General features: G+C 35.8%; 1 protein-coding gene and 1 long non-coding RNA gene across 2 annotated transcripts; one reads left to right on the forward strand and one right to left on the reverse strand.

Annotated features, from left to right (window-relative positions):
- Positions 1 to 8,538: 8,538 nt before the first annotated feature.
- On the reverse strand, positions 8,539 to 11,647 carry LOC131643405 (pyruvate kinase isozyme A, chloroplastic-like). The gene is made up of 7 exons (XM_058913621.1): positions 11,111 to 11,647; positions 10,578 to 10,665; positions 10,272 to 10,462; positions 10,029 to 10,147; positions 9,666 to 9,909; positions 9,334 to 9,568; positions 8,539 to 9,061 (listed from the first exon to the last, which is right to left on the reverse strand). Exons 1-7 carry the CDS (start codon positions 11,645 to 11,647, stop codon positions 8,733 to 8,735), a joined length of 1,743 nt encoding a protein of 580 aa, XP_058769604.1. The 3' UTR covers positions 8,539 to 8,732.
- Positions 9,020 to 13,596, forward strand: LOC131643406 (uncharacterized). Its single transcript, XR_009296210.1, has 3 exons — positions 9,020 to 9,218; positions 9,307 to 12,658; positions 13,154 to 13,596. It is a non-coding gene; the product is annotated as an uncharacterized LOC131643406 (long non-coding RNA).

Consider the following 13,596-nt stretch of genomic DNA (forward strand, 5'->3'; position numbering starts at 1 on the left):
AAAACACAAGGATGAGTCACATTCTATGTTCTTTGACTTCTGTAATCAGATTCAATCTGAAAAAGAATGTAAAATCATAAAAGTCAGAAGTGATCATGGTGGTGAATGTGAGAACAGATTCTTTGAAATTTATTTCAAAGAAAATGGTATTGCCCATGACTTCTCTTGTCCTAGAACTCCACAACAAAATGGAGTTGTAGAACGAAAGAATAGGACTCTGCAAGAAATGGTCAGAACCATGATCAATGAGATTAATATGGCTAAACATTTCTGGGCAAAAGCAATTAACACAGCTTGTTATATTCAGAATAGAATCGCCATTAGGCCTATTCTAAATAAGACTCCTTATGAATTGTGGAAGAACAGAAAGCCCAACATTTCATATTTCCATCCATTTGGATGTGTCTTTTATATTCTGAATTCTAAGGATTATCTGAACAAGGTTGATTCCAAAGCTCATAAGTGTTTCCTTCTTGGATATTCTAAACGCTCTAAGGGCTACAAAGTATACAATACTGAAACTCTGATAGTTGAGGAATCAATCAATATCAGATTTGATGATAAGCTTGGCATTGAAAAGCCAAAGCAGTTTGAGAATTTTGCAGATATAGACATCTCTAACTCAGATCATGAAGAACCCAAAGGAAAGGATGTATCAGAAGATCAAGTTGCAGCTTCTTTAGAGAATCTCAGAATATCTGAAGAGCCAACACTCAGAAGATCTTCTAGAATCAATTCTGCTCATCCAGAAGATGTTATAATTGGAAACAAAGATGATCCCATAAGAACAAGAGCATTCCTAAAGAACAATGCAGAATGTCAATTTGGTTTAGTGTCTTTGGTTGAGCCAACTTCTGTTGATCAAGCTCTAGAAGATGCTGACTGGATAATTGCTATGCAAGAAGAGTTAAATCAGTTTACAAGGAATGATGTCTGGGATTTGGTTCCAAGACCTAAAGGATTCAATATCATTGGAACAAAATGGGTTTTCAAAAACAAGCTGAGTGAGAAAGGTGAAGTCATCAGAAACAAAGCCAGACTGGTTGTTCAGGGATATAGTCAGCAAGAAGGTATTGACTATACAGAAACCTTTGCACCAGTGGCCAGCTTAGAATCTATTAGATTGTTAATTTCATTTGCCACTCAAAATAACATCACTTTGTATCAGATGGATGTTAAGAGTGCATTTTTAAATGGTTATATAGATGAAGAATTTTATGTCCACCAACCTCCTGGTTTTGAAGACTCTAAGTCTCCAGAACATGTTTTTAAATTAAAGAAATCATTATACGGTTTGAAGTAAGCTCCCAGAGCTTGGTATGAAAGATTAAGTTCTTTTCTTCTGGATAATGGTTTCACAACAGGAAAAGTAGACACAACTCTCTTCTGTAAAACATATAAAAAGGATATGCTAATTTGTCAAATTTATATTGATGATATTATTTTTGGAACATCTAATGCTACACTTGGAAAGGAGTTTGCTAAGTCTATGCAGGCAGATATTGAGATGAGCATGATGGGAGAACTCAAATACTTCCTAGGCATTCAGATCAATCAAACTTCTGAAGGAACATATGTTCATCAGACTAAGTATGTCAAAGAGCTTCTGAAGAAGTTCGATCTATCTGAAAGCAAAGAAGCAAAAACTCCAATGCATCCAACGTGCGTATTAGGTAAGGATGAGGTAAGCAAGAAGGTAGATCAAAAGATCTACAGAGGTATGATAGGATCTCTTCTCTATCTGATTGCTTCTAGACCTGATATTTTATTCAGTGTATGCTTGTGTGCTAGATTCCAATCAGATCCTAGAGAATCTCACTTAACTGTTGTTAAGAGAATTCTTAGGTATCTGAAAAGTATTACTAATGTTGGTTTAGTCTACAGAAGATCTGAAGAATACAACTTAGTAGGATATTGTGATGCTGATTACGCTGGAGATAGAGTTGAAAGGAAAAGTACTTTTGGAAGCTGTCAGTTTGTGGGAAGTAACATAATCTCCTGGTACAGCAAGAAGCAAGCAACAATTGCACTCTCTACTACAGATGCAGAATACGTAGCTGCTACTGGATGTAGTACACAGATGCTCTGGATGAAAAGTCAGCTAGAAGACTATCAGATATATGAGAGTAACATTCCTATATTCTTTGATAATACTTCTGCTATTTGTTTATCTAAGAATCCTATTTTACATTCTAAAGCTAAACATATAGAGATTAAACATCACTTTATTAGGGACTATGTTCAGAAGGGTGTTCTCTCTTTAAACTTTATAGATACAGACCATCAATGGGTTGATATCTTTACAAAACCCCTTGCTGAAGATAGGTTTAAGTTCATTCTGAAGAACATCAGTATGGATTTATGCCCAGAATGAAGGCGTTGAGAAGATCTGATATATGGATTAGTTTGATAATGTTGATTTGGTTTCTTATCATATGTTCTGTTTATGTATGTTCATATAGATACTCTGAATCTGTTATCACTAACGATTCATATGTCTAAGTATGATACAGAACTTCTGTTAAAGCAAAACAGTTGTCACCAGCTATTCCAGATGATGACCACATGTTCATTATGAAGGGACAAGCATGCGTGCAGTTGATGAGACGCCGCCCTAGGTAACTGTGCAAATCTTTTCAAATCTCACGCTATCTCCACTAACGTCTTTCAACATTAAATGTGATTGATTCATTTTCCGTAACCACTTGCATTCAGAATCTTATTGCATTCTTTTTCACGTCCGTGTCTATATAAACACATATCATATTCATTTTCTCTCTTTTCACTCCTTCATCATCATTCAGTTTATGCATTTCTGTCTCCTCTTTTGTCTTCATAAAAACCCTAAATCTAAGAAACCCGGAAATCTCAAGTGTTCTTCAATGGATTTTTCATCAAATACTCAACATAATGCTTCGTCTTCTCAACAAGAACAACAACAACAACAAGATCAACAACAACAGCAACAACAAACTATTCTCTCTCCGTTGAAGACCTGTTTGATTCCATTCGCAGATTTAGAAGTTCTTTGTGAACTTATGGTTGATTTTGAAAATGTTCAAGCACACCAGTTCAACATCAAGACGAACATGTTAGTTCAAGGATGGGCAAATTACTTTGATCGTCTTATTGGACCAGTTTATCCTGTTTTGGTTAAGGAATTCTAGACTCGTGCTACCCTAACCTCCAATGCTATCATCTCTTTTGTGTTAGGGCAAGAGATTGCAATTACTAAGAATCTCATAAGGAATTTGTTGAATCTCCAAGGTTTGGGTGGAGTAACTGGTGCTATTCCTGGAAGAACTGATTGGGAAACAGTTTATCCAGAAATATTTACTTCTGGAAAAGGTTCACCTCACACCAAGGATCTGAAGCCTTCTTACAGAGTTTGGGCAAAGATCATTCTGGGATCTCTCAACCATATAAAATCAACTGTTTCTGCAACCTATATCAATCAAGATCAGCAGTTCCTTCTGTACTGTATTGGAAAAGGTATGAGAGTAAACTTACCTTATGTTTTGTTCCATCATCTGAGGACTCATGTGAAGGAATCAAGAGAAGAAGAACGTTTGAAGTATCCCAAGATAAAGAAGAATACCATTCCTATGGGAAGGCTGATATCAGACATTCTGACAGATAGTGGTATGATTGATACTCTGAAAGAAGCTTGTTCTGTTCAAGATCTAGCTACTGTTAGTGGGAGTACTCTGACTGCCCATACTCTGAGGAGAATGCAATTTATTGGAAAGGTGACCTCTACTCCAACAGTGATTACTGATATTCTGTCCAGAAGAAATCCAGTTGTTGATTTCCCTCTGATTTTCAAGGAAGAACTATCAGAATCTATCCAACTCTATCTGGAGTCCTGTGTGAAAGACCAGTAAGAAGTTGATCCTGCCTGGCTTCGTGAAAGAACTCTTCCATCTTTGGATGAATTAATCAAAAGGGATAAGAAGAAGAAAGAGAAGAAGAAGAAGAAGAAGAGAAAGGCTACTGGCGAAGGTCCTGCTACAAAGAGAGCTAAGAAGCAGAAGAAACCTTCAGGTATTACTATCTCTGACTCTGTACCTGTTAATAGTTCTGAACAAGTATCAATAGATGACCCTCCTTCTCTCAAAATACCTAGAACTTCTAAACAGCTTAAGAAATTAATAGAGGATATTGATAGTGTAGACAACTCTAGTTTACACTCTGATTCTGACCTCCCCCCTCAGCAAAAACCACCATCCTCTGAAATTCCCTCCTCCTCCACCATATCCAAAGGAAAACGCCCACTTCATTCTGAACCTATTTTGTGCCCCAAACCACTAAATGTCATTTTCCCACCAATTCTATTAGAAAATATCTTCTCCACCAATCAATTTCAACCAACCTCCTCTATTCCTCAACTAATCTCACCAATTTCAGACCCTTCATCACCGACCACATTTTTTGACCCAGTTGTTGTAGTCGTAGACTCTGACAACGAAGCAGAATCTTCACCTCTTCCATCCTCTTCAAACACTTCCTTTTTGTTTGATAGAGCCTCTGAACCATATTCCATCTCTCAACCAGAAAATCCAAAAACAATTGTCAGAACCAACCCTCCTAAACCTTCTGTTGATATTCGTTTTGAAATATTAAAATACAAGGTCAGAACAGGGTTAGAGTATCTAAAGGTTGCCCATGACTCCAAGCTGGATCATGTGGCTGCTGAAAAGCTTTGGAAAGCTTTTTCTGAAGATGTGCAAGCAGAGTTTCTGGACCTCCAGAAGGATTGTCTTGATGTTGCTCCTAGTCCTGCTGGACTGGCTCTGGAGTATGGTAGTGGTAGGTACTATCATCCAATTTCGGACTGGAAGCCTCTGGAAGAAGCTCCTTTTGTAGATGAAATGGAAGTGGATAATCCTTTGCCTCTGGTTGTCTGGACTCCTTATCTGTTTCCAGTTCTGACTGGAGACTTTAAGACTCTGTTTGACTGGTTCCGGGAGAATCCTGATTTGGTGTATCATGTTATTGAGTATCCTGCTGAAGATATTCATGCTGAAGAGGAACCTGTTGCTAATAATCAGATGATTCTAGCTTCTGCTGTTCTTGCTTCTTCTATTGGTCCTTCAACATCTATTTTGATGGAAACTCTGAAGGAACTCCAACAGAATCAAGCTTCAGTGTTCAGTCGTCTAGACAAGCAGGATGAAACCAACGCTGAATTCAGAACTTGGATGCAGAGAACTAAAGAATCCTCCAAGAAGCAAGCTGAAGACACTACTGAGATTAAGAACCTTCTGGCAGCTTTAGCCTCTAAGCGTAACCAGTCGTAGTCTGAGTCTTGTGTCTTAGTAGTTTTCTTTGTTTCTTGCATCTGTTTTATTTTTGCATCTGCCTTGTACTCTTCCCTTCTGATTATCAATGAAAAAATTTCTTTCTTCACTTTGTGTGTCTTTCATCTGAATCTTTTATGATTTTTGATGTTATGACAAAAATGGGGAGAAACGTGCTATTTGAATTGATTTATAATATCAGTTGCTGGGCTTAAGTCTCAACATTCCTAACAATTATATTGCAAAGTTTTTATGTCTCTGATAGTTTTGCAGGAATGTGATACTCTGAACAAGCTCAAAAAGGGGAGAAACGCATCTGGAGAAAATATCTTAAAGACTTGAAGCAAACAAGTTATGTTCTGATACAAGAAGTTTCAAGTTCTGATACAAGCAAGTCTTTTTGATGCTCTGATAAAGCCAAGTGCTCTCAAAGAGAAATTCAAAGCTCCGAAGCTTTCCAAATGGAAGCTCTGAAGTAAAGCTCTGAATCATCTGAAGTTTAAAGTTCAACGTGAAAGTCTCATCTGAAATGGAAAATACTCAAGGAAGTCTTTTATTTATAAATTCTTCTAGTATTAATGTCAGGGGGAGATTGTTAATCTCAGGGGGAGACATATTCACACACTCTGATTAATATGCTTTTATGCTATATTTGTGTAGTGTCTTTTTCATCTGATATTCTGGATACAAATTCATATCAATTTTGTATGTTTTTGTCATTATCAAAAAGGGGGAGATTGTTAGAACAAGAAATGTTCTGATCAATATTCTTAGTTTTGATGATAACATTATATATGAATTTTGTATAAGACAATATGGTACTCTAATTATTCACGTTTTCCATTTCAGGAAAAGTCTAAAAGAGTATGCACAAAATCAACACTCAGAAGCTCTGACCCAGAAGATCTGGATGGCTTCATCAGAACATGGTCTGGCAGACATCAAAAGATGGTCTTGAAGAAATCAGAACATGATCTGGAAAGCATCAGAAGATGGTATTCAGAAGCAAAGCTCTAAAGATCTGATGGTATCACGCTCCAAAGCACTTCCAAAGTTTGATGACAGAAGTTGCATCTGCACCAAAGCTGAAGGCTCTCATATTCAAACGTTTATTCTAATAGTCTAAGTCTAGAAGCAAGTACAAGATGAAAAAGACGTCAAATCTGTCTGACTGACAAAAGGAACGTTAAAAGCTACAAAAGGCAAAGTCAGCAAAAGCAATTGAAGCATGGCTCGAGGTAGTTGACAAAAGAGTGAAACATTAAATGCAGCAGTGTACTATTCACGCAAAGCATTAAATGCGCTCAACGGTCACATTTTCTCACTGCCTATATATATAGAAGTTCTGATGCTGAAGCAGCAACAACTCTCTCACGCTAAGTACCAAAACGCTGGCAAAAAGCTTTCACGGAAAAACAAAGAAGAACTTCATCTTCAACCTCACAACATTGTAATATTTTAGTGAGTGTTAGAACTTAAACTTAAGAGAAATATCACTTGGTGATATTTGGTTATTGAGAAGAAAATTAAACTCTTGTAATATTTGTTTACATCTTTTGTAAAAGGAATTTCCTAGAGTGATCAAGTTGTGATATGTAGACTCTAGAAGACTTAGAAGTTGTCTAAGTGGAGAACCATTGTAATCAAGATTGATTAGTGGATTAAATCCTTAGTTGAGGTAAATCACCTTGTCAGGGGTGGACTGGAGTAGTTTGGTTAACAACGAACCAGGATAAAAATAACTGTGTGATTATTTTTTATCTACCATTTTTAGAAGAAACCCTTATTCAATCCCCCCCCCCCTTTCTAAGTGTTTTTCACTCCTTCAAAATCCACATGTTGTCCCTCGCCTTCTTGAACACCATCACCCGACAAATCATCATGGTATCCCTCACCTTCTTGAACACCACCACCTTGCAAATCCTAATGTTCTCCCTCGTCATTATGCCTCTCGCCTTCTCTTACTACTTCTCCATAAAGTTTAGCAAGCAATTATTCTTCTTCCTTGAGATCAATAATGACCTCATCATTTAATTCTTCTTCCTCAAGAGGACCCTCATTAAACTTATGCTCATGCACCTTTGTCATCACTCAAAACATTCATCCCAGACGTTGGATCCTTGTACTATATTGTGTCTATTGTGCTATAATCTAGTTATTTTACTATGCCCACCAACTCAAATAACTCAACCTGACAACAATAATTTTTAATTTTGTCATAGTTCTTCCTTCATATATAGTTAGTTCATTTTCCAAAAAATTAACAACCATGATGAATCAACAAAAAAAACCGTCTTCCATTACTACCTATGTCCAACAAATTTATAATTAGAAAGGGGCGAAAACCTAAACCTCACATACAACTATGCATAAAATCTTAAAGTCTAAAACATGTGAACCCTACACTATTAAAAATAAAATATCCTACTACAACTGAAACAGATATCAGTTGAAAATGAAAATTCCTAGTAAGAGATGAACACCATAAATATTAAACCTAAATTAAAAAGAAGAGACAAATTATTCACCGATTTGAAAATAGAATCTTCAATTGTGATGAAGAATAAAACCTCGTGTTCCCCAAAAAACGATTTCACCTGAGCGCTTACTATCTCCAACACCTTCACCCTCGTCTCCTTTGTTAGAGTTTTTTTATACTAAGAAATGAATTGACAAACTCTTTACTTAACTTACAGCCCTTTAATCAATCATACGTGTTAAATCAATCATGTGTGTCTTAACTTAATCTCCACATTAGCGCCAATTAAGTGGCTAGTACGTTTGACTTTTACTAATAGATCTAACATAAAGGACAAATATGGCGCCTTTTGAATAAATAAAGAAATGATCAAATTGGTCATTTATAAAGATAAAAAGACCAAAATGAATTCAAAGGTGTAACTAAGCGATGAAAAAAAGTATTTAGACAAACGACGATACCCATGCAAATGTTTTATAATAATTAAAATAATATAATAGTTAATTAAAATAATAATGTTAAATTATATATTTTTTATTTAATAACATTTTATTCATATACATAAAATGATTAAATGTGAGATTTATTTTAAGACTGATGAAGTAATTTGGAGGCTTAAAAATGTAGAATATATTCTGCAGTCAAATTATTATTTCAAATAAATTTTCTCTTATTATTATTATACTTTGACATCAAGATATTTATGTCAAATCCGGCATCCTATAATTTTATATACAAAAATGTATAAATAAAGTATACAAAATAAAAATAAAAGAGACATTAAATATAAACGTATACAATATCCCAAACAGTATCGGTATGTTAATGTTTAAATAACAAAAATGTATAAAGACAACAAACAAACTAGGATCACAATAACAACAATATCCTACCTCTCCAAACCAAGAAAATACAAACACACATGTCTTTCAATATTTTTGCAGCCATGCATTCTAGATAATGCTCTTAACCTGAATTGATTGGAGAGCCATAGGAGTTGCTCTTGTTGGTGCAACATCTGAGACCACTAGAACAACATCTCCTTTGTTGATCAATCCTTTTGATTTCATAAGATCGACGGATTTTGAGATGTTCGATTCAGCTTCATCTGATAAGTCAACAAGAAGTGGTACAACACCCCATTGCAAATTCAGCGCCATTCGTGTGTTTTCATCGTCGGTGAAAGCAAAGATGGGAGGATCGGGACGGTTGCGCGATAGTAATGATGCCATGTGTCCGTGCTTCGTGTAAACAAAGATGGCTTCCACGCCAAGATTGTTGGCTGCATAAAACGGGCAAGTTTCGATTATTAGTTTTGCATATTTCATAACAAGTTTGCGTGTTGGTTTTGTATGAACGTGAGTTGAATGTAAAATGATTTATGTTTAGACATTTTATGCAAAAGTGGGTTGAACAGTATTCAGAATCACTTTTAACAGGTTGGAAATATACCAAAATCACTTTTAAGTCTTCGGAATCACTTGACTCTTTCAAAAATTTCATGTAAACATACATTCATAATCACAGGTTGCGAGAAATAGTGTGAAGACGTACCCATTTCGACCGCACAATTGCATATTTGCTCGGTGATGCAATCCGGCAATGATGCTCCGAGTTTATGGTGATTGAGAAGGCTTTGTCTATTTTCTTCTCTACTCCATGATTCCATTCTACTGCTAGTCATATCCAACACTGCCAAAGCTTTCTGTCCAAATGAACCGATAGCCGACTCGCCGGATAACATCAAAGCATCCGCATACTGGCGAACGGCTTCAGAAATATCCGCTACCTTATATTGCATGAAAGGAAAGATTAATGTAACAGGTAAGTACAGAGTTCAGAATTTCTAATGAAAAGTTATTTTTGTATATATAAATTGATTTTACCTCAGCACGAGTTGGTGTTGGATACTCAACCATTGACTCGAGAAGCTGAGAAGCTACAATCACTGGCTTATTTTGTTGTCTGCAAATGCGAATTATATCCTCCTGGACTGTAGGAATCTGTTCAAGTGGTATTTCGACTCCGAGGTCACCACGAGCTACCATGATTCCATCAGAAGCTTTCACTATTTCCTCTAGATTATGAAGAGATTCTAAGCTTTCTATCTTTGCCAATACTTTTATGGGCCTGAAACAATCATGTACCATTGTTGGTTTGTGCTAAGATAACTTTGAACTAAAGCACTTATACAGAAGAAAACACTTTTCAACGGAACAACATTTTTTGGCGAATCTATGATTTCTTACTTGGCAGATTTGTCAGAGATGTAGTTCTTTAGATCCTTAACAGAATCAGCATGATTGACAAAGGATAAGGCAAAAAAATCAACTCCCTCAGCTATACCAAAGTTAATGTCAGCCCAATCCTGTGGATAAGTTTACAAGATAAAACATATCAGGGAAAGATTTTTGAAACTCATAGCCACTATTCAAAGAATTATACCAAAATATATAAGTGCGGGAAAAAAGACGCTTCGCGGCAAAATATACCTTTGTTGATAGAGTAGGGAGCTTGTAATTCCTCCTTACAAGCTTTCCATCTCTCCAGGAACTAAATTTGGCTCCAGGTAAGAAAAGACCGGCATCTATGCACTTACAATGCAAATCATTTCCAGTTTTTTCAACGACTACAAAGCATGACATTCCGCCGTCAATGACAAGTTCATCGCCAACTTCAATACCTGACAACCATTAGCATATTCAAAATTCGCTCAAACGCATAATAACATGTAGTCTGCTCATTGGAAAATACAAGGAACGGGTCAATTCTTCAATCATTCGGCAAAATATTACTACCTTCAGAAAAACCTGGATAGCTTGCTTGAACTGTTAATGGACGAGTACCTTCAAACCGTTCAGCAGTGAACAACCAAATTGAATCTTCCTGAGATTGAAACAAGAAACACATAGTTCCAAATTCAAATACAAACAATCTCTATGATGCACTGGCACAGACACGGACATCAGTCACAAGTGACACGTCTACATGAGTAATAATTTTAAAAAGATTGAAGAGAATATAACCACAAGTATTGACACGACACTAGACACGATGCGACATGGAACAAGCCTATCATAGCAATTGGTAAAAAAACAGATGGAACCGCATCATACTGCAATTGCGGTGTGATTTAAAATCACGCGTCCGGCCACATTAGGAACCACATTAGACAAATTCGTCCATGTTTCTTAAGTATTTTCATCAAAACTCAAAATTGTATTTTCCAAACACCACTCAATCAAAATTCACGCTACAGCAGTCGCAATGCGTATCACTTCAGCTTACAACCGCAATTTAAAACCATGGATGCAAGAATAAATGAAGTTACCTCAACTTTAACGGAGGAAGGTGCTCCATGATCAACAACATGAATCTGACTACCCTCAGTATCAATCATAACCGAAACCGCAAACCCCTTTTCCTCATTCAGCTTCTTAATCTTCCTAATCACATCCCGATGCCATTCTCTAGTCCCATGACACATATTAAGCCTTGCAACATTCATTCCACCCAATGCCATCTTCTCTAAATCCTCCAACGAACTACAAGCAGGACCAACCGTACACACAAGCTTTGTCTTCCTCAGCCCTTTAAAACCCTTCACCATTAACTCTCCTTCTGAAACCATATCCAACCCCAAACTTCCCTCCAATGCAACACTACTTGTTCTTTTCAAACCCTCTACATCCACTTCCGCTATTGCTCTAACCTTAACACTATGTTTTCTCTTCCATTTCTCACCTCCCTTGAAACAAAATCCAAGATTTGAAACCCTGTTACTCAAATCAACTGAATGGTGACTAGATTGTCTCACGAGGGTTATATTTCCAGGTGAAGCAGCCATTGACTTCAAAACCATGGCCATGAGATTTTTGATGGAACAATGAAGTTGTGCCGAATGTTGAGATCCAAGTTGTGAACTTTATCGCAATATAGGTGTTGGGTTTTGAAGGGTTTTGTTGTAAACTCCGTCAGAGTTTGGACTTTGGTCGTGAACAAAATCAGAAACGTTGTAAAAAAAAAAAGGTTGTCTCTTTTGTGTCAAAAAATGTAAATTTTTGTCGTTATTTCTTTTGTCCTTGAGTAACAGAACGTGGCAATCTTTCGTGCGTTAAATCAATCTAATGGTTAAAATGGCTTGAATGCACTACAATGAGTGTGGCATGGCATTTGAATGAAAGCATTGAATCTGAAAATTACAATGCACTGATGGAGAACGAACATGAATAGCAAAAACCCACCTTTTTTTTTTTTTGATGACATACTTCTTTGTCTTCACTGCTCCAAAGAAAAGATAGAGAGAAGGTTTGCAAGTTTGAAAGAAGATGATTTAATTTGGAAATTTTTATAACTTTCTCCCAATTATATTTAACTTAAATGTATTTTTGGTCCTTTTTATTTTTAAATTTTTGAAGTTTTAGTCCTTTTATTCTTAAATGTATTTTTGGTCCTTTTTATTTTTAAATTTTTGAAGTTTTAGTCCTTTTATTCTTAAATGTATTTTTGTCCTTTATCTCACTTGGGATTTTTCTGATCCGCTCTATTGACTGTTTCATTAATGACGTGGCAAGTAAGTAGTGTCCGAGGTGTTTAATTTTTATTTTTATGATTTAATTTTAAATATTAAAAATCGTTTTTTATTTTTAAAAAAATTTTTTAATAATGTGTAATTAAGTTAAATAGGCAACTAGAATGGTTATAACCTTAATCCTCATTCGTCTCAATCACACCATTGCAAGCTTCTTCTTTCAAATGAAGAACATCGCAATTAGGCACGAAGACGATCCGCTGTGAGAAATAGAGAACCAGATTGTTCAACTGAAGGGCTTGGAACGAAATTGAAGATGAGTAATGGACAAGTGAAGTTTTGCTTAAGGTATATTTTTTTTTGTCTCCTTTGGAATGTTTGGCTTAATGCGACAGTTCACACTTGTTATATATTGCACTGTGTTTCTTTGTATGTATGGTCCATCATGTTTATTTGTGTTGTTTGTGGTCCACCGTATTTATTTGTGTTTGTTTGTAGTTTAACTTATTAAATTTGTATTTAAATATTGTTAATTCCTAGCTGTTTATTGAGAATAACAAAAAACAAGCACAAGGATGGACTCCAACATGGCATGGTGATGATCTCTCAATATTTGGAGTGACCAATAGGATTGATACATATTGTGTCAATCTTAAAAATGAAACATGTAACTGCATAAAGTGGAATTCGACAAGAATCTCATATTGTCATGTAATCTCTTGCATTTGGAACGTTGAAAAAAAAGCCTGAAAATTATGTGTCTCAATTTTATATGTATGATATATTTTGTTATATTTTGAATTTTGGTTGTGATAGATTATGATTCATTTTCTGTTTTTGCAGCAAGGCAACATTCGAGAAGATATACGTTAATATTGTGTTTCCCACAAATGGATCACAACTATGGCCTATTATTGATCATGTGCTAATTTAAAGAGAAATTGGACGTTCAAAGAAGATGAGAAACAAGGAAGCTGATGATCCAAAGAACTCATATGTACTATGAAAGAAATTTGCAACAGTAACTTGTAAGAAATGTGGTCAAATTGGACACAACAAAAGAACTTATAAGGGTAAGAGAGCAACTAATAGGGAAATATAAAAGGGAGACAACAAGGCTAAGAAAGCAAAGACTACAAAGTCTACAAATAAGGCAAAGGAAACTCAAGCTGAAATTGGACAGGGGTCTCTAGCACCTCAAGTTACCCAAGATTAAATGCAATTAGGAATCACTATGTCTTTTTTTTAATGTAACATATTCTATTAGGAACCACTATGTTTTGATT

Source organism: Vicia villosa, linkage group LG1 (assembly GCF_029867415.1).
Source record: "Vicia villosa cultivar HV-30 ecotype Madison, WI linkage group LG1, Vvil1.0, whole genome shotgun sequence".
Classification (NCBI taxonomy): Eukaryota; Viridiplantae; Streptophyta; class Magnoliopsida; order Fabales; family Fabaceae; genus Vicia; species Vicia villosa.